Raw genomic sequence first — 26,910 nt, forward strand, 5'->3', positions numbered from 1 at the left:
ACTGTGTGATTGTAAAAACCTTGTGACTCACATTCCCTTTATTCAGTGTATGGACAGATGAGTAGAAGAAAAGGGGGGACAAAAAGTAAATGAATAATAAGGGGAAAAGGAGTATGAGATGTTTTGGGTGTTCTTTTTCACTTTAATTTTTTATTTTTATTCTTATTTTTAGTTTTATTTTTTGGAGTAATGAAAATGTTAAAAAAATTCATTGTGTTGATGAATGCACAACTATATGATGATACTGTAAACAACTGACTAGACACTTTGGAAGACTGTATGGTTTGTGAATATACCTCAATAAAATTGCATTAAAAAATGTCAATAGTGCTGAGGTTCAGAAAGTAAAGGATAAGTTCTTGGGCCAGACACTGGACCTTGTTCAATTTTGTGAATCCAGCATCTAGCACAGTGCCTGGCGCTTAGCAAGCACTGAAAAATTATTATGATGTTGTTGAAGGAAGGAAAGAATAAAATACTTGGTCTTCAGAGTAATAAAACATATCCAATCTCAGCTGGCAGAGGAACTGCAGTATAGTAGAAAGAGTGAACACTTGAATAAGAGAAATGGGTTGAATTTCTGTTTTGTACTTAATTTTATTTCAACTTGGGGAAGTCATTAACTCTGACTCAGTTCCCTCATCTGTGAAATGGAGCTATTTTATTATTTGTTCAACAAAAATGTGTTCAGCACGTTGGAAATGCTAGGCTCCTGGTACCCTGCTGAGTATATAATGAATAAAATATAGGTGAATAAAATTGACGTGGTTTTCAGCCTCCAGCGAGCTTACGACGGAGGCAAGAAGACAGACAATAAGCAAACAGATACATATATTTCTAGAACCCTGATGAGGAAACCAAGACTGACGGGGACTAACGGGAGGTCATCCTGGGTACGGTGGTCAAGAAGGCTTCTTTGAGTGCAAGGGGAGACCAATTAGGAAGCTAAGTCCAGGAGCAAAAAGTTGGGGTCCAGACATGGAAACTGAGGCCTACAGGGTGAGAGGAAGCCAGATTTAAAGAAAAGGGGTGAGAGCTCTCAGGCAGAAGGAACAGCATGTTGGCTCTTGGGAGTGAAGGACTGGGTTTGATGAAGGGCACATGCCCAAACCATCATAAGTTGCATGAGGTGACATCAGAGATCAGGTCAGTCAGGGATTGGTAGGAATTTCTATATTATTCTAAGCATAGCTGTAGGACACTGAAAAGATTTAGAAGGGGAAGGTATATCAACTTTGCATTTACTCTGTGGAAAAATGGATTGAAGGGAAGCAGGACAAAAAGGAGGAGGCCACTGAAGTTTAGGAAGCCACTGAAGTTTTCCAAGCAAGAGATGGTGGTGGCTTGGATTAGGGGGATGGCGGTGGGAAGAAGGAGGAGACTAGAACTTTGCGATCTGTTTTGGAATAGAACCAACAGCCTTCACTGATGGATTCTATGCTGGCTTTGAGCTAAAAGGGTTCTGGCTGCACACAAATGGGTGGATGGTGACACCATTTTTTGAGTTGGGCAAGCTGGGGGCAAACAGACTTGGGGACAAATCAAAAGTTGAGTTTGAGACATGCTACCTTCAGGAAGACTGAGAAACATCCTGTCAAGGAGGTAGATGGGGATCTTGTCTGTCTTGTTCATCACTGTATTACCCATTCCTAGAATAGTTTCTGGTGCATAGAAGGTATTTACTGAGTAATCATTGAGTAGATGGATGGATGCAAGGATGGATGGATGGAGGGATGGATATGAGGTTGGATGGAGGGATGGATGCACAGATGGATAGACAAACCAGGAATGCAGTGTCACAGCAGCAAAAGGAAGAGTATTTTGAAAAATTGATGAGTCCGTATTGTGCTGTTTATTGTGAGCACTCAATGAGATGGCGGATATCAAGTGCCTGGCACACAGCAGCCAACCTCCGTTTCTGGGAAAATTACATGCCTGGATCGCTCCAGGGAATGGGGGTGGGGCCTCACCCACATGCAGCCCACCTTAGGAGGTTCCTTTAGCACCATGGTCTACCCTGGGAAAGACAGAGAAGGCAGCCAAGTAATAACAGCTGATACCACCCACACGCCAATCATTTGTGGCTTTGGTGTCCTATTTTTCTCCCTGACAAAAGTGTGTGAATGAGAGTTGCTCTCTCATCTTGGCTTCTTTTTAATAAAATGGGAAATATTAACTGGGGAGTAGATGACAACAAATGTGGAGTGACAGTGGAGGCTTCCAGAAATGGCATCAAAGGTGAGGAAGATGATGGGAATTTCTTTTAGCCCTCACACTACTCATGGCAGAGCTGGGGGGAACCTCATAACCCACATCCTCTGCTTCTAGCTACAAAGCAAATTCTTCTATACAGAACAAAGACTCACTGTTTATGAAGGTTTTTTGTGCATCTTCCTGGGGACATCTGGGTGTTATTCTTAACTAACCTAATGAGTCGGCATTTCTGAGGAGTTTTCATATAGAAAAATGTGGCTCTGGGAAAGATCACAGTCCTAGGCACTCAATGCCTACAGTTTGAAGGATGAAAGAATGAAGAAGGAACAAAATTAGTGCCTTCCCTTGACCCAGTGAAAAGCTACTCCACCTTCAATAGGTCAAAGGAAACATCCTCCATGTATCCTGTCTGATCTCCTGTTCCAGGTAGAACTTCCTTGAGTTCCCTTCCTTTGTGCCTGCCTCCACCCCATATCTTATCCCACACCTGTAGCCCCCGCACTCCACTCTTAATTTTTGGTTGACACACCCACCTCCCCCATCAGACTACAAGTGTCTCCCCCATCAGACTACAAGTGTCTCCCCCATTAGCCTGTGAGTCCCTTGAGAGCACGGGCTATCCCCAATTCACCTGGGAATCTCCAGGGCCTGACACAAAGCAGGTCTCTTAATTCTCAGAGTTCAGGTGAGAGAATGAATGAAGGAAGAAAAGAAAGAAAATAGAAAGGTATTGCAAAGCCAGGATTCCAACCTAGGTCGATCTGACTCTGAAACCAGCTCTACACCACGGAAAAATGACTCTGAGCCCAGAAAATCTAAAAATGTGGGTGCCAATTGGGAGACCAATAATGATAATAAAAACAAGCCCTTAGATAGTGCTTATTGTGGGCCAGGATCTATTCTAATACTAAGCCCCTAATCCTTACAACAGTCTAAGGAGGCTGGAACTCTTATATTTATTAGATAGATGGGGAAACTGAGGCACAGGAGGTTTGGTGATGTGCTCAAAATCATCACCAAAATTCCTAAAAGTGACCTATAATTCATGTGTCACACATCAAAATACCTGGGTCTGCTTTTGCTATTGTGGCCACAAACTCACAGGATGCAGGAGCTGGAAGTGGCTTAGGAATCACTTGATTCTTCTAGCAAAGAGAGCGCATAGGCCCAGACGCTGGTTGTTTCTGGTTAGGCTGGGGAAGAGGATGGGCAGATAAAGCAGGGACAAGGAGGGGAGAGGGTCATGGCCAGACCAACTGATGGTTGCCAGGAACAGCAACACGATTCTGAAACAACCCTGTTGTATTCATCTGGCTCCTTCTCATTTGGAGAGGTTTGCAACGTCAGCTCTGCAAACTCTCTATCCAGTGAGTCTGGGAATTTGCAAGCCTGACTGCAGGACATTTCCAGCCAGTCCTCTGAGGACAAACAGACTCTTAAACAGACCGGCTTACATCTGCAAAGACCCTCTATCCGAATAAGGTCCCATTCCTAGAGTGAGGCTCAATCGGTGCATCTCTGGTGTTCTCCAAAAATAATTATTTGCTTCATGTATCCAAATCCCCTGGATGAATGGTGTAACCATGAATCAGTACTCACCTCTCCTGAGCATTCACTACCTGCAGGACCATCTCCCAGGTGCTCCCAGGGTCATTCCAACCAACCTCGAGGTGGTGCTATTATTATCCCCACATCACAGATAAGGACATGGCCGTGCAGGGAGGTTAGGAGAGTTGGCCAAGCTCACAGAGCTAATAAGGAGGCAAGCCAGGCTCTAAAGGCTGATAATCTAATTCTGGAGTCTGTTCTCAACCCTTATTGCCATCACCGCTTCCTAATTCTATCACCTAGTTATTTCAAGTTCCTGATTAAATAAGCAAAAGGTCACAGATCTGAAGAGATCCAGAGAGGCACAGGTTTGATCCCAGCCCCCGTGGGAGCTGGTTCACCCAGTGGCCTCAACTATGTTGGTGGATAATGAAATCTAACTCGCTTACAAATCTCCGACTCATAATCGCATACCCTGGATCGGCCGCCACAGCTTTTTGCCCCACACAAACCCAGCGCACCTGCCTTTGGCAAATGAAGCGGGTTGAATTGGGTCCCCCAAAAAGATACGCTCAAGTCCTAACCCCCAGGACCTGTGAGTGTATCTTATTTGGAAATAGGGTCTTTGCAGATGTCATGAAGTTAAAATGAGGTCATCCTGGATCAGGGTGGGCCCCAATTCCAATGACTGGTGACTTCGGAAGAGAAGGGAGAAGAAGATTGGAGACAGAGATACAAACACACACCCGGGGAGGACCACGTGAAGATGGAGGCAGAGATGGGAGTGCGGCAGCCACAAGCCAAGGGATGCCAAGGACCGCGGGCCACCATCGGAAGCTGGGGAGAGGCGGGGAACGATCTCTCCTTCTGAGGGAGCGGGTCCCTGTTGATACCTGGATTTTGGACTTTCTAGCCTCCAGAACCAGGAAAGAATAAATTGGGAATGACTCTAGCCAATAATGAGAACTTGGCAGATGACTAAATACTGTTTTCAGTGCACCTGTGTTCCTTGACTGGGCGGGGCTCTGTGCTAAAGGTCAGGGTTCATGAGCGGGCTGTGTCCCCTGGGGTCAGGCAGGCCATGACCCCATATGGCTTCCAGGGCTCCGCAGTCCTTACCCTGCCCACGTGTGGTGCCAAGGCCAGCCTCAGCGGGAAGTGTTGCCAAGGTCATTGCCAGTGCTGTGGTACCCAGCAAACGTAACCTATATATTGAGCCTTATCTGACCGCTATGTCTATTTCTCACTAGGCTCATAATCTGGAGGGAAAGTGGTGTTAAAAATAGACACTCACTCCCCATTTTCCAAAAGGAAAATTGAGATTAAGTCCTCAGGACATGCTAGGGACTGCACTGAGAAGGCTGAACAAAATCGGTCCAAATCTCCTCTCTGGCTCTGCCACTGGGACCAGTGCTGTGGGTTCCGGATGGCGGGAGGATATACAAACAGCCGCGGGACCACGGCCAGGCCTCTGGTTTTGCTCTGGGTAACAATTTTCTCATCAGTAAAACCAGGGGATTAGATTAATTGATGTCTCAATTCCTGTACACCTTTAATAGCCATTGATTCTTGGGTGTTTTATAGAAGGTGCTTTATTGCAGCGTGACCCATCACTCTGTGAGATGAATTTCATGCGGCTGATGTCGAGGCAGAAGGCGGAGTGGGAATTTCAGTATCAGACCTAATGCGCTTTCCCTCCAGAGATGGGGTGGCTCTGCACCTTTCCCTGCCTCCACAGCCCCTGCTCCTGGGAGGGACCCCAGCTAACTGAGCCAGGATGGGGGGGGGGCAAAAAAAGCAAAGCAGGGAGTGTGCAGTGACTGATTAGATCATTGTTCCTAAGAAGGGTAAGGACCAGCGTGGTGGGGGGATCATGCATGTGCAGACAGAGGTCTGCTCTTGCTACTTTCCAGCCGTGTGCCCTTGGGCCAGTTACTTATCCTCGCTGACCCTCAGCTTTTCATCTAAAAAATGAGGATTAAAAATAGTACCTCAGAGGGATGCTAAGGGCTACTTACTTAGCATAGCACCCGGCAAACAGTAAGCATTCTATATGTTATTATCATTACACTTGAACTCTTTGATGCAAAGCATGATCCTCCTTTGAATCTGATAGCTCTGTAATGGGAAGGAGATATGAATGAGATGCCTGGGACAAAATTCTTCCCTCTCCAAAGATTGATGCAGAGGAGGAGAACCAGCAGTTGCTGTTTAGATTGACTTGTTTGAAAATAAAAAGTGCACAACTGAGATCAGGCAAGTAGTTATTGTCAACACAGTCACCTGTTCGGAGAATTCAAAGAACTGCTATCTTTTATCACACAGACACCCCTAATTATCAGCACTGCTGTATGCCTACTGAATCGTTATTATTGATATTCGAAGTGATGCCCCTAACACAAAATACCAAAGTATTTCCTGGCATAATCTAGAATGAATGAAGCTCAGGGTAGTGGTTGAATGGTGCCCCCCAAAAGGTGTGTCTAATCAGAATTTGTGAATTATTTTGGAAAAGGGTCTTTTTTAGATGTAATTACATTAAGGATCTCAAGATAAGAGCATCCTGGATTCAGATGGATCCTAAATCCAAGGACAAGAGAAGAGAAGATGAGATGGCACATGGAGAAGAAGGTGATGTGAAGACAGGGGCAGAGCTTGGACTGATGCAGTTACAAGTCAGGGAATGCAGAGGGTTTCTGGCAGCCACCAGGTCTCAGGGGAAAGGCAGGGATCGGAGTCCTCAGAACATCGAGAAGGAACTAATGTGCCAACACCTTGATTTTGGACTTTTGTTTCCATAAATGTGAGAGAATACATTTCTGTTCTTTAAGGCACTAAGTTTGTGGCAATTTGTTACAGCAGCCTTAGGTAACTAATACACCCAGTACGGTTCTTTATTGCTGTTCTTTACTGGAATATTATTATTAAGAATTTGAGAGCTTTGGATAGAACTTATGCCTGTGAAGGCAACTACTGTTTTTGTCTATATTTCATCCCCCATTCTTTGGGGGAAAAGAACTGATTCCCCCCACTTCAACCAAGTGACTCTACTAGGAGGTGACAATCACCTGTCCCCAACCCCTCCAACAGGTGGAATTTGGCCAGTAGTGGGCTCTTACTCTCAGAGTTACAGAGACCATCCAGGGAGTGAGTATGTGGCACAAACTGGGCCAGTCTGAGTGCTGTCTCAGGTTTTCTCAAACTGGCATTGGGTGAAGGTAGGTAGATAGGAAGTAGACTAAGAAATAAATGATCCTGGAGGGCACAGCATCATTGGTACAGAGAAAGTCAGCCAAGAGAGGGAAGCCACGCAAGAAAAGGAAAGACAAGAGATAAAGGCAGAAAGCCCTGGAGGGTCCGAGTCCTTAGTTCCAGGTGTCCCTGAATTAACTGATGATGTGAGCCATTATCTTTCCCTTTTTATCCAAGGCAGTTTAAGGTAGATTTCTGCCACTTGCAAAAAAAGAGAGTTTATCCATCCACCTATCCATCTGACTGCCCATCTGTCCACATACTCAGTAGGTTAATCTATACTGGAAACCATTTATGTGCAGGCTCTGTCCCAGGCACTATTTTGGGTGCTGGGGATGAAGCAGTGAATAAAACAGAGTCTAGACCCTTGGAGGCATTCAATCTAGTGAGAGAGAAAGACAATAAACAGGTACATAATATATCAGGTCAACACTGGTAATAATGAGGGAACAGAAGCAGGGACAAGGAGATAGAGACTGATGGGGCACACACAGAGGGTTACCAATGAGGAGGTGACACCAGAACAGAGACCCAAATGAGTGAAGGATCCATCTACACAAAGATGTGAGACAAGAAGAGTTCCCGGCAGAGGGAGAGCAGTGCTAAAGTCATGTGTCTGTTAGAATAACCAAACCCCCTCTCCATTCATGGGCAACAAGGAGGCATGACGCCCGCCATGCTACAGGGGGAGTTGGCCTGATGTATTGGAAGGACCACGAGATCCTTCAGACAGTCAGGGAGACCTAAATTTGGACTCTTGGTTCAGCTATTTCTGTGTTTGACTTACACACAAGATACATAAATGCTTGAGCTCAGAGTAAAATGGAGCTATAATACCTCCTTTCCTTAGATCATTTATTTATTCACTTAGAAAATATTTATGGAATACATCCTTTATCCCAGAGATAGCGTTAGACTCATGCATCTCACGATCTAGAGTGGAAGAGACAATTGAAAAGTTCTGACCACACAATATTATAAAGGGCTTTATTAGGGAAGTTCTGAATCTTAAATGCTCCAAGTGTAGGAACATCTGGACTTGGTAAGAAGGGATGGTGGGGATGGGTGGGGGTGAGTGGGGGTGATCAACTGCCTCCTCTTTTTCTGTGGATTGAGTAAAATGAAATAAAGTGCCTAGCTCCTAATAGGCCCACAATGCAAGTTGGCTCTTTTCCCTCCAATTAACCTCAGAACCTTAGAATCGGCGAAAGAACCATAGAGCTATCAAGGCCAATCTCCCAACAATTATAGTTCCTTGTGTGTTCCTCTAACAAGTGTGTATAAATCAAAATAGTCAAGACAGCCCAATCTTTGGGATTAGAGAAGCTCATCTCTCTGTTGCCCCTTGGGTGGGGGAAAATGAAACAACAGCTTAATAAGCAACTATGGGCCTGAGCTCTTTCCAGTGAGAGGAACAAAAAGTTATTTTTCCTGCCCTCAGTGCAGCACCAAGATCTGTTAAGTCACAGAATATAACCCTTTCTTCTAGCAGGTTACTATGCTTGAAGAAGGCAATAAGATGCAATCCAAATCTGACTCTATTTTAAAATAAAAATAAAGTAAGATCAAAGCTAATCCTACAGTGGAAAATGCATCCCGGGAAGTTGAATCTAGCACCCATGCATGTCTAGCCATCTTGCTCCCAGCTCTCTTGGGTAAAGGAATTGATTCCTCTGTAAACAATTCACCGTCCTTCCTCCAGCCCTCATTCCCCACTGCCTGGCTGCAATCACACCTGGCATCTCACCTGCCAACCAGGCCACAGGCCTGCTTCCACCTGAGCCTGGATGAAGGCCATCGACTGGCTTAACTCTCCTTGCTTGCCTTCTCTGAAGGATGAGCCAACAAACATCCAGCAAGTCTAACCCTTTAGAAAGTGTGCTCCCCACCCCTGGCAGAGTGGAAGGTCCTTGAGAAGGGCTTGAGCAGGCAGATGACCTGATTTCAGAGAGCCCCTTTCCAATATCTGGAGAAGCACCCCAAGCATATCTCAAAATATGTCTGTCTGGCCCCTAATAGGGCCAAATCCAATGCAGAGTGGTATTTTGCATGTACATTCCAATCGGGCAAAATTCTGTCCATGTCTGTAGAATAGTCTCTAAAGATTTAGCAATTCTTTTGCAGAATCAGCATCTGCATGATTGTTGACCTTTTTGGCCATGAGAGAAGCAGGTGAAAGAGCACCCCAGTGGGAGCCCTGAGACCCAGGCTGTGGAACCCTCGGTGTTAACTGACTCTGTGACTTAGGGAGAGCCCGTCTGCTTGGGGAGCCTCAGTTCCTGTAAGAACATTTGGAAGAGGAGCTCTGGGGCCCCTTCCCACTACTTCCATGAGCCAAGACCTTCTGCAGATTCTCTAGCAAATGCCCCTGACATTGTGCATTGGTACTCACCCAGCCCTCTTCTGGGTGATGCATCTGCCTCAATATCCCCCCTCACTCCCCCACGGACTCCAGGAAAAAATGCCCCATCTATTTCAAAACACACGCAAAGGAGGCAGCAAGCCCGATTTGTATTTCTACACGCAATGAACAGCTCTGCCTATAATTGTTTCTTCCTGGTGGGGTTGCATATGGGATGAGTGTCACGGGCCCCCTTGGTGAGGACCTGTCCCAAACACCACTGCTCTCACGTGGTTCATAAGCATGGCGGTCCAGGGCCCAGGCCCAGAGGCTGCCTGCCACCGACCCTCCCCAAACTCTGCCAGCTCTGGGACGACAGCCGCGAGCTCAGTGTGCGGGAGAGAGGTTGTGAGGCTTCACAAGTGGTTTGATAACAATCATAGTTTAACCACTGATGTTTGTGAGAGGTGGTCTTTTTTTTAAAAACTTGTGGAGGGTCCCTACTTTCCCTGATATTGTGAGATGCTCCTGAGGAGGAGAGAAAAGGAAGTGTAAGGAAAGCACACTCAGCCTGCCTCTGCGGCTGCCTGCTGGCAACGGGGCTAACTGGGGTGACTTGGCAGTTGTGGGGAATCGTGGATTCCAGTCTCGATTCACTTTGTAAAGAGCCGTCTGTGAGCCCAAGAACCACATGAGGTCATACCTAATGGAAACAGCATGGCCTTGATTTCAGACCTGAATCTGAATTTTGGTTTTGCCACTGAGCAGCTGTGCAAGCCAGGGGGAGTAACTTAACTTCTCTGATGCCCAATTTCCTAATCCACAAAAGGATATCAATGCTGATCTTAGTGTATGGTTGGGAGGGCCAAATGAGAAAACCTAAGCAGAATTCCAGGCACAGAACCCTGCCGTGAGGAGATGCTCAATGAGTGGCCGTGGCTATAATTACTATTAAATCACCATGAAAAGGGCAGAGGGATATGGCGGTTAGAAACAATGGTGAGTTCCAAAGACTCTCTCTTATTACCACCTTGGCCACCCAGGGGCCCTACCACACAGAACTGGAACCCCCTGTCCCAACACAGTGGTGGGAGAAAGAAGATTCACATTCAGAAACTTACCTGGCTGCTGCCTCCAGCTGTTCTTTCCTATAAGGGGAAAAGGGAGAAGAATGAGCAAAACATAAACTACAGGGAACAGCTAACCCCCAAGCCCCAAAGTCTGGCCCAAAGCTTCCTTCTGAAGAAGATGAGGAAGCAGAATGGAGCTCTTGGATGAGATAGTGAGTGGAGGGGGAATCAGTGAATAATAGGGAAGTTTCCCCAGCCTGACCCCCTGGGCTCCTGCTGCTCCAATGTGTCACTCAACTCTCAAGGGTCTTCTCAGCCATTCATTCATTTATTCATTCAGCCTTACTCTGCCCCAGGCTTCGTGCTGGGCTTGGGGGATTTGTTAGTTGTGGGGACAGACCAGGAAACAGACTACTGAAATGTAGCAGCCACATACCCTTAACTATGAGCCACCATCATCAGCACCATCATCATCACACCATCATCTCTAACATTTATTGAGCAATAATCATTAGTCAGACTTAAGTGCTTTATATGAATTAACTCATTTAATCTTCATAACAACTCTCTAAGGTAAGTCCAGTTATTATCCCCATTTTCCTGATGAGAAAAATGAGACACAGAGAGGTTAAGTAAGTTGTTCAAGGGTTCACAGTTAGGATGTAGCAGAGTCAGGATTCAAACCCAGGCAATCTGGTTCCAGATTCACACTCCTAACTGCAAGGTGGACCAAATGTTCAATGTGCATATTCATGACCCTAAGCTCTGGTTCTTCAACTATAAAAACGGAGTTCCAAAAAATGGGACTTAGTAAATGAGAGAGCATGCATGAAAGTGGATCCAGTATTATTTGTGCATATGGAATGATGGTTGCATATACCCCTCCTTCTCCATTTCCAAGCACTTCAATCATCTTGGCCCTGGTAAGACAAAGACCAAGCCCTGGCTATGCAATAACCGAGTCATCTTGGTCAAGTCCTTCCTCTTCTTGGGTCTAGGCCTTCTCATCTATTAGATAAGGGAGTTGTCATTTCAGTTCCAATACTTGCTGACTCCAGAGCTGCACTGTCCAATATGGTAGCCTCTCATCACTATGGCTATGTCACTTAAAATTAAATAAAAGTAAAAATTCAGCTCCTCAGTTGCACTAATCACAGTCAAGTGCTCAGTAGTGGCTAGTGGCTACCATGTTGTCTCAGCCAAGCCTAACAAGATGTGTGGTCTTGAGCAAGTTCCTGAACTTCTAGGGGCCTCAGTTTCTTCTTATAAAAAATTGGGGTTTGGACTTGAAATTCTTTGAGATCCTTTTCAATCCAAAAGCACTGCATTTATAATTTTAAGTTGTAATAAAAGAAAAATAGAAACAGAACCCCATCATCCATCACTGTTAGCCCCAAGCATAAAGATACTTGGATATTAACAAAGGACTACCATGAGCTGGAAACTCTGATTTAGCACCACTGCTGGGGAAGGGTGATACAACTTAATAATCTAGCCTTTGGGAGGAATGTAAAATGATGCAACTGCCTTAGAAAATAGTTTGGGAGCGCCTCCAAAAGTGAAATACAGAGTTACCACATGATCCAGCAATTCCGCTCTCTATACCCAAGAAAATTGAAAAAAAAAAAATATATAGATATACACACATACATAAATATATATGTATATATACACACACACATATATACACACCCAACAATGTACACATGAATATTAAGCAGCATTATTGACAATAGCAAAAAAGTAGAAACAACCCAATGTCCATCAACCAGTGAATGGCGTGGTAGATTGAATTATGTGCCCTACTGAAGGCAAGTTCTTAATCTTTACCCACTCACGTGTAAATAGGACCCTCTGAAGATGTTACTTTTAGTTAAGGTGGGACCAACTGAATTGGGGTGTGCCTTAATCCATATTACTAGAGGCTTTAAAAAGAGAAGAAACTGGAAGCCAGAAGTAAGCGAAATGTGAGAGGAGACAGAAGTTAGAAGCCAGGAAAAAAACCAAAAGAGCAGAAAAAAGGAGAGAGCTTCACCTGATGATGGGAGACAGAGATACAAACCAAGAAATCCCAGAGATTGCCAGCAGTCAGCACAAGAACACTCCAGACTCAGAGGAAAGCAAGCCTTGCTGATCGCTTAATTGTGGACTACTTCTAGCCTCAAAACCATGAGCCAATAAATTCCCTTAGTTTCACCAAAAAACAACTTGTAGTATTTGTGGTAGCAGTTTATGAAGACAGCTTTTTGTACCAGAAGTGAGGTGCTGCTATTACAAGTACCTAAGAACATGGAATTGGCTTTGGAATTGAGTAATGGCTGGAGGCAGGAAAAATGTTGAGACACCTAGTAGAAAAAACCTAAATTGCTTTGAAGAGACTGTCAGTAGAGATATGAATAGTAAAGGCATTTCTGATGAGGGCTCAGAAAGTTTCTAGCATCTTAGAGAATACATAATTCATTATGGGCAGAATGGTGGTAGAAAGATGGATGTTGAAGTTTCTTCTGGTGAGGCCCTAGAAAGAAATGATGAATGTGTTACTGAAAACTGGAAGAAAGGCGATCCTTATGATAAAGTGGCAGAGAACATGGTGAAAATGTGTTCTGATGTTGATGGAAGGCAGAATTTGTGAGTCATGAACTTGGACAGTTAGCTGAGGAGATTTCCAAGCTACCTGTGGAAGGTATAGCCTAATTTCTCCTTGCAGCTTATAGGAAAACAAGAGAGGAAAGGGATAGACTGAGGATAGAACTGTTAAGAACAAAGGAAACAGCAGTGGATAATTTAGAAAATTCTCAGCCTATCCAGAGAGTATTCACTGAGACTATGGCTAAAAGTGGCTCTACCAGGCCTCCCTGAGCTCCTGGCTCTATGTGAGTATGTAACCGAGCAAACCTTTGCTAAGGACACCAGGCATAAAACACATAGATCCAGCCAGCCATCCTGGGGAAGTCAGAATTGGAAATGCATTTGTCCAGGAAGGTCTGTGGAAGATCCTTTCGTCTGATGGTTTGGACCCTCTTAAACTACACACAAAAGTGACACGGTTGTTGAGAATTTTCAACGCGTGGAAGCACTGCCAGCCTGGATTGAAAGGGACACAGAAGGGGCTAATGAAGGAAGAATGACTTCCAGGGCAGAACCATGGAATCAGAAGTCTGGACTGAAGAGATCTCCTTGGACTGTGAGAGAGGGCCCATCCATCATGCAGAAAAGGTGCATCTGCCCTAGTGCTTTGGTGGTGGTGGGGGGCTTCTGCTTCATGTTCAGGAAGACTGTGGCTGCCACTTCAATGTCCAGAGGGGTGAGGCCAATGCTCAGGCATTCTGGAAAAGCCTGGCCACCACACGAGGGAGAGGGTGGGTCCTATACCCCAGTGTTTGGGGAGGCCCTGGCCAATACCAAGGTTCTCAAAGAGTGTGGGCCTATGCTCCAGTGTTTGGGGAGAGCCTGGCCACTGACCCAGCACTTGAAAAAGGTGGGGCTGCCGCTCCAGCAGGCCCGGAGGACAAAGCATTGATCTGGAAATGACTCTCAGACCTTGGAGTCTAATGGAGTTTTCCCTATTGGGCTCCAGATGGGCTTGGGATCTGTGACCCCTTCCAGTTTCTCCCTCTGGAATGGGAATGTCTACCCTAGGCATGTCCCACCATTGTATTTTGGAAGCAGGTAACTTGTTTTCTAGGTTTCACAGGTCCACAGATGGAGAGGAATTTTGTTCCTGGATGGACCGCACTCATAAGTGATTTTGAAGAGATTTTGGACATAGAGTTATTACTGAAATGACAAGGTATTTGGGATATTGGGATGGGTGAATGTATTTTGTGTATGGGAATAACATGTCTTTTGGGGGTCTGGGGGTCATGCTGTGGTAGACTGAATTAGGTCTCCAACACGGAGATGTTCATTATCTTAATCTGCATTCCCGTGGGTGTGAACTCATTGCAAATAGGATCTGTTGAAGATGTTCTTTTCATTAAAGTGTGGCCCAAAAGAATGAGGGTGGTCTTAATCCATTTTACGGGAGGTCTTATAAAGGGAAGAAACCAGAAACCAGAAGGAGAAGGCACACAGAAGAAGCCAGAAGCCAGTGGAGACTGGAAGAGCCAGAAAGAAGACAGTTTCAAGTGCCGGGAGGTAGGCAAGCCAAGGAATCCTAAGGACTGCCCACAGCCGGCACCAGAATATACAGACTCTGGGAGAAAGCAAGTCTCATCAAAATCTGGAATTTGGGCTTCTTGTGGTCTCAAAACCATGAGCCAATAATTCCTGTTGTTAAGCCAAAACCAGTTGGATGTATTTGTGACGGCAGTTCTGGAAAACTAAGACGAATAAACAAATGTGGTACATCCATACAATGAAGTATTATTTGGTCATGAAAGTTCAATGAAGTTCTCATATATGCTACAACATAAATGATCCTTGAAAAACACGCTAAGTGAAAGAAGCCACAAGCAAATTGCATGACTCCATTTATGAAATGCCCAGAACAGGCAGAAAGGAGACAGAAAATAGATTAGTGTTTGCCAGGAGCTGGGGAGTGGGAAAATCAGAGTGACTGCTAATAGCTCCAGGGTTTCTTTTTGGAGGACTGGAACTGTTCTGGAATTAGATTGAGGGACTGGCTACCCAACTTCATGACTATACTAAAGACCACAGAACTGTCCACTTTAAAAGGAGAACTCTGTGAATTATAATGAGATATAATGTGAATTGTATCTCAATGAAGCTGTAATTTAAAACAACAACAACAACAACAAAAAATGATTGGGAGGCAGGTGAGGACACACCAGTGCATTATCAGATACTTCTTTGCCATGAAAATATGGAGTGGGTTAGAATTCAGGAACATTCTTTTCCCAAGGGACCGCCTTGCTTCAGAATGGTTGTTAAGTGAATTTCTCTAGGGAACTTATCCTTTTGTCCTTGGAAAAAACAAAAAAGGAAAGAAATGTTCTTAGTTTAAAAGCCATTCCTGTATCCCAGCAGCTGTCTGCAGCAAACTGCATTCCTCTAAGGCTCTGACAGCAAGGACAATGCCTTATTTATAATAAATCAGCCCCAAAGAATGAGTCCATTTCCAAGACCTTGGGATGCCTAGCAAATGAAAATCTTCTTGGTTCCGCGTTCAACTTGGTTGTACATGGTGTACATGTTCTTCCTTTTGAGTTCAAGACCACTATGTTCTCTACTTGCTTTGTTGCTATCCAAAAACCTAAACAATTATAGTAATAATAGAATTTTAGAACCAAAAGGAGAGGTGTAGTTCATCTACTGAGCAAGTAAGTTTAATTACAACTGAGAAGACAGAGTAAATGCAAACTTGATCATTCCTTTATTGGAGTCTTGCTTCTGCTCATCTCCCCAACCCTTGCACAAACATTGTTGTCCCCCAAGTTTTGTTACCTGTACTTACTATCTTTCAGGTCCTGCCCTACACCCCTTTCTTACTGTTATCATCTTGGTCTAGGCCCTCATTTCCTCCTATCCTGAATCCTGCAGTAATTTGCTAGCTGATCTCCTTGCCTTGAATCTTGAGCCTGTCCAATCCATCCTCCACACCCCCTCCAGGGATGCCCCTGAAACATGGTTCTGATCATGTCATTCTCCACTGCAAATGGTTTCTTGTTGCCTTCAGAATCAAGGTCAGACACCTTAGCAAGTCACCCATGACCATGGTCTGGCCCAGTGCTTAGCACATACAAGGAGCTAAAAAATACTGGTGGCCCAGATGACACGAATAGGAAGGGTCACAGGTGGCTGGAACCTCTTGAGGGGTGAGAGCATGAGAGGAGATGAGGTAGGAGAGAGAAACAGGACGCTGATCTTGCAGGGCCTCATGGATTGTGGTGAGGAGTTGGGGCTTTTTTCTCATTGTCATGGTCATCCATTGGGAGGTTTTATGCAGGGAAGTGAGTTAGTAGAACTTAGATTTTTTGAATGTCCTTAAATATTCACCACAATCTGGTGATGGGGTGGGGGATAATTGAGGCAGAGTTCAGCATGTTTGAATGTTTGAAACCACAGACATTGGGTAGAAATGTGCTTCAGGGCAGGTCCCAGCCCCAGGTACAAGGCTGACCATCCCTCTACTTTTTCTTCCAACTAAAGGGTTCTATGAGTCCAGCATTCCACTCACAAACTCAAGAATCTGAGCTCAGGACTACAGAATCAAAAACCCGGACAGGAACAGACTGTATCTGAAGCCCAAGCAGTGAAAAGACCATGGGCTTCGACGTGGCTGACACTGGCCAAAATGTTTCAAGTCTCCGAGCCTCGGTTCCCTCACCTGTGAAAGCAGGGTGGCCTCCTTCTTGTCTCCAAGTGAAGACTGGATCACTTGAGACGGAATCACCCAGGTCCTCTTGTTTAAGATGCTTTTGTCAGCCCCACCTCCATCAAATTGCTGGAGGTGGGGTCGCTTCTGCATTTTCACTATACGCCATTAATTCTCCTGTACCTGAGCATCTGGGAACCACTGACTTCTCTCATAGGGTGCCCATGAAGAGTCAAGGAGATATGAGTAATTCCTGGTATGTAATGGAGAACTTTAGAGAACATCCAATTAGAACTTCATTCTCTTTTCATATGTGTTGAGAACTGGCCAAAGGGAAGAAATCCTTATTTTTGTCTGATGCCTTTAATTCAGTCTCCACCTCTGAGAAGACTACACAACACCCTCTGGGGGCAGGAGATTCTTTCTCTTCCCTATTCCACCTCCTGTTTCCCACAGTCCAGCGGGAAGCGTCCAGGCTTGCCAGGCTGACCCCCCGACAGGCTGGCTCTCTCTCCTGCTTAGCCCACTGCCCCTCTCAGACACTGGTCTGGCCTCCCCTTATCAGCCACTCCACGCTGCCCAGCTAGTAACCCTAGCCTCACACTGGAATCATCTGGAGGAGCTTTAAAAAATACTAATGCTGGTTCTTGCCCCTGGAAACTCTGACTGAGTCAGCGTGGGGTGTGGCCTGAGCACTGGGATTTTTTAAGCTCCCCAGGAGATTCTAATATGCAGCCCATGGGAGCCATGGCCCTGAGGGAAGTCCTCCAGAAAACAGGGAAGGACCCAGACACATTGGGGGGAGGCCCAGTCACGCCCCAAACGTTCGAGTGAGATGCCACTTGCCTGAAGAATGGAAAAGAGACGACTGATTCATAAAACCTCCACGTTGCCACGAGATCAATCCTGTTGGGGTTGGTAGCATAATACCTCCAGGCAGCCTGAGGAGGAGAAGAGAGGGGCAGGGATGACCTGATGTCATGTAAAGCTTTGACAGAGAATCCTCTGACATTAGCATTTTGTAAATCCTTGACTCCTATGAGTTTGAGTGTGCACTGAGCCACCATCTAGAGAAGCTGGGCTTCTTGGCTTTTTGTAGCCACTTTGGGAAGAAAATGTCCCTTGACCCCATCATCTCAGATCCCTGTTCCTGAGCTATAATTGGTGGTGGGAAGTGGGGATGTGGTACATGATGAATTGAAGTGGAGGAAGAAAGGAGGGCTCTGGGTGTTGGATATAAAATCCCTGAAAGGTGGGTCCCCAGGTCAAGACTGGGCTGGGAAGTTGTATGAAAAGGAGGCCTAAGACCAGCCAAATTCTGTAATCCAACATTATCAATCAAAAAACTGGTAAGATTATCCCTGCCTGAGTCCTCCGTTTCTTCCTTGGTTAAGAACTTTGATGGGAGGGTGATGGGATGGTCACCTGCAGGACACACACAGATGAGTTCTACAGATCACCATGGAAACCCCACAGCCATCCACAAGCAAGCCTGTTGTCCCGTTCCAATTCATCCCCTGGCACTGAGCTGGAGCAGACAGACCTGGATGAGCTCAGCAGCTGGCTTCCTCCTCTTCTCAAAGTGCTTCTGACGGTGCTGCTCCTGCACCTTGAGGGCCAGCCCGGACCCCAGGATGCCCTGCAGAGGGAAGGAGACCCCACCTGAAGTCAGCCTCCATCCTGGTGCCCATCTCTACTCCCCTGCTCTTGAGTGTTGGGGGGTTTAGTGGCCCTCTGAGATGGACAAAGACAACACTGCATGATGGAGGAAGGAAACCCCCTTCCTTCTACAGAGACAAGGGAGCTGGCTTGAGTGGAACAAGTTTTGAAGTCAGGAAGTCTTGGGTTCTAATCCTGACTCTGCCACATTCCAGCTACAAGCCCCTGGGCATCTTGCTGCATCTCAGTCTCTTCCACAGGGAAGTGAGATAATAATACTGATCTCACTATTTTGGTAAGAAATAAAAAGTGAGATAATGTATGGGGTCTACCTTCTAAGCGGTATGGCACAGAGCAGATGCTCAATATATGTAACTGATAAAAAATATTTTATCTGTTTGAACTGTCACTTGAGAGTTTTCCTATAGCTGGACTTCCCCAGAATTGTGATTTATTTCAATTTCCAGGTCAGAGTTGCCTGTGGATTAAGTGCATAGAGAGGTACATACTTTCAAGCTGAAAGACAACTTGGAGAGCATGTAATAGCTCACAGTCTCCCACCCCTTTTACAGAGAAGGAAACTGGGATTCAGAAAGGTCATATGCCCAAGGTCAAAAAACAAGGCAAGGTTGGGCAGCCAGGGGAGAGAGCACATCACCAACGTAAGGACGGAGATGATGGGGTGACGAAAGTGTTGCCTTTTCTAGCTTGGTGGTGAAGAGCCGGGCTTTTGGACCAGCTGGACTTGGGATGGATTCCTGGCTCAACAACCCAAAGGCCACATGATTGTGGAACATTTACTAACCTAACTAAGTCTTGGTTTTCTCATCCGCAAAATGGAACTCCTAGTGTTGTTGTGAAAATTAAATGAAATCATGTAAAGCCTGTGGCTTGATAACAACACATGGTAAGTTCCCTAAGAGCTGTGGTATTTCTGGACCCTGGGTTTTGGGGAAGCTCATCTATAATGTGTCAAGACAGCTTCTCCTTGAGGGAAATGCCTTTTGCACAGGAACCAGTAAATGCCAGGGCAAGGGAAAGGACCTCACATATCTGAAGCACCCACTCCGTGCAAGGCACATTGGGATTTAGGGAGCTCAGAGCTACTGAGGGCGGCTGACATGGAAAGGCACAAACCCATCCCGGGGCATTCACCTCCAGAGTTAGGTCCAGAGGGGGAGTGACTAAGTTGGCATCACTTAATCTGAGTCTTGGAAGAGGAGATCTTTGCCAGGCAGATATGGAGGAGGGTCATTCCCACAGAGGCAGGAAGTCCACGTTTCTGGGAATAGCTGAGTAGACACGGTTGGAACTTAGGGTGTGAAAAGGGAGGAAGTGAGCTGGGGACAGACAGTGAGGGGACACCCGTGCCACCCTCCCGAGAACCCTGAAGGTACTTACCGCTGGGAGAGCAAAAAAGGACACGCCGATTAAAGAGAAGGTGGCTGCGATCAGACGACCTTCCCACGTTTTGGGTGTCTTGTCTCCATAGCCAATGGTGGCCAGAGTGATCTGAAGAGAGAAGAGTTCAGACATGGGGCTCCCTGGGAAAGGGAAGTCAGTGACCCCCAATTGAGCTTTACCTACGAGCCCTCTGAACTGACTTGGGTGCTGCTCCCATTTAAAATGGGATGCCTGTGGGACAAAGGCACCGAGTACTGAGTAATTCACATGGCAGCCTGGAAACCACAACCTGGTTATAAGCTAAGGGCTTTCTCCCTAAGTCAATCGTCAACAAATATTTCAAAAATTGCAAAATGTGCATTCATACATGTGCATTTGTGCATATGTTTATTTGTGTGATTTTCTGTGTGGCCATATTTCTGAATGCATGTATGCTTGTGAGTATACTTATATATATTGTGCATAGAAATATGTGTGAATGTATCAGTCTAATGTCTCTGCATGTTCGGGTATGTGTCGAATATTTCTGTGCAGTTTATATTTATCAGAATGTATGTACCTGTAAGCGTGTCTCTGCACATGAAAGGCGGTATATTGGAGTGGTTAAGAAGCGTCTGGAGTCTGAGGGCCTGAGTTCAATCCCAGCTCCACTCCTTACTGGCTGAGACCTTAAATTAGTTACATAACCTCTTCATGCCTCAGTTTCCCCATTTTAAACACAGAGCAAATAATAAGAATTGAGTTGAGTTTAAACTATGTTAATAAATGTTAAGTGCTTTGAGCAGTGTCCTGGCACTAACAAAGTCCCATGTGTCCCGTGTCATGCATGTGTCATGCATCTAGGCTAGGTGTGCTTGCAGGTCTGTGTGCACACATGTGTATCTGCCACTGTGCCCATATGCATATGCATGACTTGGCTGGTCACAGCTTACAGCTAATGAGAAAAAGTCCCTGAGTGAATCTGGAACCAGACTGTTCGGAAGCCTGCCATCTCAGCACTATGGGAGGACCCACTGCAAGTGCGTGCCCTGCTGGGTTCAGAGATGGAGGAGGCAGGGCTCTCCCCTGTGATTTGGGGACCACAGCAGAATGCAGGTGCCCATGTGGGTATCCAGGCCCTGCCCTCCAGCCCTCTCTGCTGTAAGAGGCGACCCCCCCAGCATTGGCATTTGAGGTGGCGACTCACCAGGCCCCACCAGAGGGCATCTGCGTAGGTCTCAAACTCCTCCTTCATCTCCTCTCCCTGTGCATCCATCTCTGGCACATCTTTCTCCACCAGGTAGACAAGAAATGAAGAAAGGATGAGTGTCAGGAAGCCGATGTACCAAGCGGTGATGAGCTCCTGCAAGAGTAAGCACTTGATAAGGAAGAGGCCACTGGGTGGAAGCGGGGTCCCGTGGAATGTGGGTGCAGCTGGCGTCCAGAGCTTGTGGACCAGCTCTGGGACCCTGGGCAAGTTACTTTCCTTTTCTGGGCCTCGCCTCCCATCCCTGTAAGATGGATGGGGTCAGTAACCCTGACGTGATGGCCAGTGTTCATTTTTCTGATAGGCACAGCTGTAGGAGCAGAGGCAGGTTCCTGCTGGGGGACTGGGGGTGTCCTCGATATAAAAAAGCCTCACGGGGAGGCGAGAAGCCTGGAGGATCTGGCCGCTGTCTCTGAGACAAGGCCCAGGACCCAGGAGACCAGAGTCTCTGCAGCACTGGGCAGAGCAAAGCTAACGCTCCATACAACAGGGCAGACAGCAAGGACAAGCTAATGAGGCAGTGGGGACAGAGCTGTGGCAGGGACCCAGCTGAGCCGCTGACTGACTGTGCAATCCTAGGCAAATTATACCCATTCTCAGCCTTAGTTGCCTCATTTCTAGAATGAGTTCCTAAAAGTCCCCGAGCTCTTGGCAGCATGTCATGGGTACCAATGGTAGAATGCAAATCAACAATTTTTAGGTTAGTTTCATATCGATTTAAAACATATTAAAAATAAACTAACATATCAAGCCTGTCATTTTGTGGATATCATCTCATGATAGGAAGGGCATATGAGCAAGTAAACAAGAGAGAGTTGACTTAAAGAAAAATGTTAAGTAATAGTAAAGAAGGTCAGAGAGATTTGGACAAAGATTGGCAAATCGCTGGTGTGTCAGAAAACCTTGACTGAGACAATCGTGAAGGCTCTTTCCAGCTCCAACTTTCTCTATTTCTCTCATTCGATCCCAATTTCAAAGTTTAGTAATTGCAAGAACTTGGATAGTATTCTGATGGCAGGATGGGTAGGAAAAAAGTCCAGGTCATCAGTGAACACACCTGGACACTGAGCCTGTCACTCTGGCTGAGTCACTGCAGAGGACACAGCTGTCACTATGATTTCTTTCACATATCTGGCCAGATGCAGCCAGTCAGCCTTCTGGGTCAACAGAATCTCGCTGATGGGTATTTCCTGCCTCCCTATGAGCCTTTTCTCACGTGGCCCCACTGCCTGTCCTTCCCTTTGAGAACAACCTGGAGTCATCTTCAGGCTGTGTCACCTCCAGAATGAGATCCTCCCAGAGGCTTGCTCCACCCACTAAAGAAAGCACTCACCTGTGTCCCCTTCACACCTTCACTATTTTCTCAGCAAACTTGTCTAAATCTCTAATATATTACTAGGCTTATTTGCTGTCCCCACAGTATCCTATGCACATTGCTCTACAGAGTTGAATGAATGAATGAATCCAAGAGAGGACAGTTTCAGTAGTACAAGCAATCCAGCCTACCCTTACCTGTGGTAGGTGCCAGCCCTGCAAGGAATCTGGGGCAGGAAAGGAGAACTGGGATTTCTCATCAGTGGCTCTCTGAGTGCCAGTCCATGGCCTTGTAGAATGCGATGCTAGCGTTTATAGATGTTTTCATACACTCTGCCCCCAAGTGCAAGTCTGAAGTTTCATCTGGTGCTTAGCCAAAGAAAGAGCTATCTATTCAGGTGTGCAGGAGACACCTGGCTGGGCTGGATTACTAAGAGATGGAATAATGTTCGCCAATGTGGAGTGAAAACGTGCCCCAATTCTGTCCGTTACAGACATTTAAAGGGCTGTTTGAGGTAACTCTGACTTTACACAGTTTTTGCCAGTGCCTCTGCAGCAGAACTTGCTGCCCCCTGATACCCACGAACCTCCCTAGGTGTCCCAGCCTCCTCTGCACACAGGTTGCAGCTAGCGGACTGGGGTCCAGCCAACCTCGGGGGGCATGAGTCTGAACTCCGTTCTGCAGGATGCTCCAACCCCTCTCCCTGGCGTTGGTGACTCCGGGAACCTCAAGATATGGCAGGGGAGACACATATCACACACTGTGTGAGTGAGACAGGTCAGTGCTTTTGTGGTGGGTCACAGAGACACCAGGGCTTATTTGTTACAGGAAAACAGTCTGGCCTGTCTTGACTAGTAAAAGCATTAACTTTAAAAGTCTAGCTTCCCACTCTTCATCTCTGCATTCTGGCTGTCAAGCACAGAACTTGGCCCAGGGTTGAATGAATGAAGTGATCAATTGATGAGTTCTCAGGGTAACCCAGAACATGGGAAGGTACCGATGACTCCCTGGGGAGACAGCTTCCTCTTAGCTCTGGCCATGGGTGCCTGCTGAGGACTCAGAGCACATACTTTGGAGATTAGCAAGAGCTCATTAAATACCTGTCTGTGAGCAGAGAGCTCACTCCAGAGCATCTTCCCATCCCAGGGGAGGAGTCCCAGCTGAAAGGTTTCTTTTACTTAAGAATTCCACCTGGTAGGGAGAGCTTTCCTGAGATAGACATTCTTCTAGCCAGGAATTTGCTCCAACAACATGTTTGGGTTTCTAGCACAATCAAGCAGCTCTCCTTATCAATAGTTTCTTTTTTTTTTTTTTTTTTTCTTTAGTGCATTATTTCTTTTTTTTTTTTTTCATTTTTATTGAGATTGTTCAGATACCATACAATTATCCAAAGATCCAAAGTGTACAATCACTTGCCCCTGGGTACCCTCATACAGCTGTGCATCCATCACACTTAATTTTTGTTCAATTTTTAGAAACTTTTCATTACTCCAGACAAGAAATAAAGTGAAAGATGAAAAAAGAAAAAAGAAAAGGAAACTAAACCTCCCCTATCCCTAACCAACCACTCTCAATTGTTGACTCCTAGTATTGATATAGTACGCTTGTTACTGTTTATGAAAAAATGTTGAAATACTACTAACTATAGTATATAGTTTGTAATAGGTATATAGTTCTTCCCTATATGCCCCTCTATTATTAACTTCTAATTGTGTTGTCATACATTTGTTCTGGTTCATGAAGTGATTTCTAGTATTTGTACAGTTGATCATGGACATTGCCCACCATAGGATTCAGTTTTATACATTTCCATCTTTTGACCTCCAACTTTCCTTCTGGTGACATATATGACTCTGAGCTTCCCCTTTCCACCTCATTCACACACCATTTGGCGCTGTTAGTTATTCTCACATCTTGCTACCAACACCCCTGTTCATTTCCAAACATTTAAGTTCATCCTAATTGAACATTCTGCTCATACTAAGCAAGAGCATCTACATTTCTTCCACAAGGCAGGAGGGAGAGTCAAAGAAGGTAGAGAGGCAAAAGAAAGAGGAAGCAAAAAAATGACAGCTAGGAAGCAGCAAAAGGAAAAATAACCTTAAATCAAAGTAGAATAAAGAATCAGACAATACCACCAATGTCAAGTGTCTAACATGCCTCCCCTATCCCCCCTCTTATCTGCATTCACCTTGGTATATCATCTTTGTTACATTAAAGGAAGCATAATACAATGATTCTATTAGTTACAGTCTCTAGTTTATGCTGATTGCATCCCTCCCCCAATGCCTCCCCATTTTTAACACCTTGCAAGGTTGACATTTGCTTGTTCTCCCTCGTAAAAGAACATATTTGTACCTTTTATCACAATTGTTGAATACTCTACATTTCACCAAGTTACACAGTCCCAGTCGTTATCTTTCCTCCTTTCTTGTGGTGTCTCACATGCTCCCCACCTTCCTCTCTCAACCGTATTCATAGTTACCTTTGTTCAGTGTACTTACATTGTTGTGCTACCATCTCCCAAAATTGTGTTCCAAACCACGCACTCCTGTCTTCTATCACCCTGTAGTGCTCCCTTTAGTATTTCCTGTAGGGCAGGTGTCTTGTTCACATAGTCTCTCATTGTCTGTTTGTCAGAGAATATTTTGAGCTCTCCCTCATATTTGAAGGACAGCTTTGCTGGATATAGGATTCTTGGTTGGTGGTTTTTCTCTTTCAGTATCTTAAATATATCACACCACTTCCCTCTTGCCTCCATGGTTTCTGCTGAGAGATCCGCACATAGTCTTATTAAGCTTCCTTTGTATGTAATGGATCGCTTTTCTCTTGCTGCTTTCAGGATTCTCTCTTTGTCTTTGACATTTGATAATCTGATTATTAAGTGTCTTGGTGTAGGCCTCTTCATATCTCTTCTGTTTGGAGTACGCTGCGCTTCTTGGATCTGTAATTTTATGTCTTTCATAAGAGATGGGAAATTTTCATTAATTATTTCCTCTATTATTGCTTCTGCCCCCTTTCCCTTCTCTTCTCCTTCTGGGACACCAATGATACGTACATTATTGTACTTTCTTTCATCCTTGAGTTCCCGGAGACGTTGCTCATATTTTTTCATTCTTTTCTCCATCTGCTCCTTTGCGTGTAGGCTTTCAGGTGTTTTGTTCTCCAGTTCCTGAGTGTTTTCTTCTGCCTCTTGAGATCTGCTGCTGTATGTTTCCATTGTGTCTTTCATCTCTTGTGTTGTGCCTTTCATTTCCATAGTTTCTACTAGTAGGTTTTTTGAACTTTTGATTTCTGCCGTATACATGTCCAGTGCTTCCTTTACAGCCTCTATCTCTTTTGCAATATCTTCTCTAAACTTTTTGAATTGATTTAGCATTAGTTGTTTAAATTCCTGTATCTCAGTTGAAGTGTACGTTTGTTCCTTTGACTGGGCCATAACTTTGTTTTTCTTAGTGTAGTTTGTAATTTTCTGTTGTCTAGGCATGGTTTCCTTGGTTATCCAAATCAGGTTTTCCCAGACCAGGCTCAGGTCCCAGAGGGAAGAAATATTCAGTATCTGGTTTCCCTGCGGGTGTGTCTTAGAAAATTGCTCCACCCTTTGATGCCTCAGGTCACTGTGCTTTTCTGCCCAGCAGGTGACGCCTGTTAGCCTATAATTCTTGACTGGTGTGAGGAGGTGTGGCCGTGTTCCCCCAGGCTCTGGGGTCTGGTTCTGAATGGAAAGGGCCCCACCCCTTTCCTCCTAGAGAAGACAGACCCCTCAGGTGGAGGTCATTAGCATTTCAATGGTCTCGCTCTCTGCTTGTGGTGTCTCCACCCTTCCCAGAGTCACAGCCCTGGAAACTGAATATGACTGGGGCTTTCTCCACTGAGCCAAAAAAGAAACAGATAGTTCCCTTCAGACGGAGTCCAAGGCGACCCTCAGGCTCTCCGAGGTCAGTCGTCACCCAAAGCCTCTGTCTGTTTTTTGGGGCTGCGTACCTGTAGTGAGCAGTTCACACTCACTACTTAAAACCCCAGCTGGAGCTCAGCTGAGCTATATTCGCTTGCTGGGAGAGAGCTTCTCTCTGGCACCACGAGGCTTTGCAGCTCGGGCTATGGAGGAGGGGGTCTCCCGACCTGGTTCCGCAGGTTTTACTTACAGATTTTATGCTGTGTTCTCGGGCATTCCTCCCAACTCAGGTTGGTGTATGATAAATGGACGGTCTCGTTTGTCCCCCCGCAGTTATTCTGGGTTATTTACTAGTTGTTTCTGGTTTTTTGTAGTTGTTCCAGGGGGACTACTTAGCTTCCACTCCTCTCTATGCCGCCATCTTGTCCCGCACTATCAATAGTTTCTTAATGAGTGGCCCAAAAGTCAGGCAGTCTGTCTGCCTGAACACTGCCTTTTGTGCAACACCCTGTGGCTGCAAAAATGCCCCGATCCAAACACCCTCTTTAGGGAGCTGACTGCCCATCACACAGCCCACTCCTCTTTACCGAGCACCTACCAAGTTTCTCTTACAGAGGCCACTGGTGCAGTGGATAAAGTCATGGGCTCTGGAGCTCTACCTATTACTAGCTGCTTTACTTTTCTGTGTT

At 45.6% G+C, this 26,910-nt stretch overlaps 1 protein-coding gene across 1 annotated transcript in view; it reads right to left on the reverse strand.

Annotated features, from left to right (window-relative positions):
* KCNQ3 (potassium voltage-gated channel subfamily Q member 3) overlaps positions 1 to 26,910 on the reverse strand; it is a 315,288-nt gene that overhangs the window by 27,352 nt on the left and 261,026 nt on the right. The window contains exons 5-9 of the mRNA XM_037803311.1: positions 20,952 to 21,107; positions 19,763 to 19,873; positions 18,246 to 18,341; positions 17,549 to 17,643; positions 10,477 to 10,503 (exon numbers count right to left, since the gene is read on the reverse strand). Of these exons, the coding sequence (XP_037659239.1) occupies positions 10,477 to 10,503; positions 17,549 to 17,643; positions 18,246 to 18,341; positions 19,763 to 19,873; positions 20,952 to 21,107 (485 nt within the window). The remainder of the gene's footprint in view (positions 1 to 10,476; positions 10,504 to 17,548; positions 17,644 to 18,245; positions 18,342 to 19,762; positions 19,874 to 20,951; positions 21,108 to 26,910) is intronic.

Source organism: Choloepus didactylus, chromosome 14 (genome assembly GCF_015220235.1).
Source record: "Choloepus didactylus isolate mChoDid1 chromosome 14, mChoDid1.pri, whole genome shotgun sequence".
Classification (NCBI taxonomy): domain Eukaryota; kingdom Metazoa; phylum Chordata; class Mammalia; order Pilosa; family Megalonychidae; genus Choloepus; species Choloepus didactylus.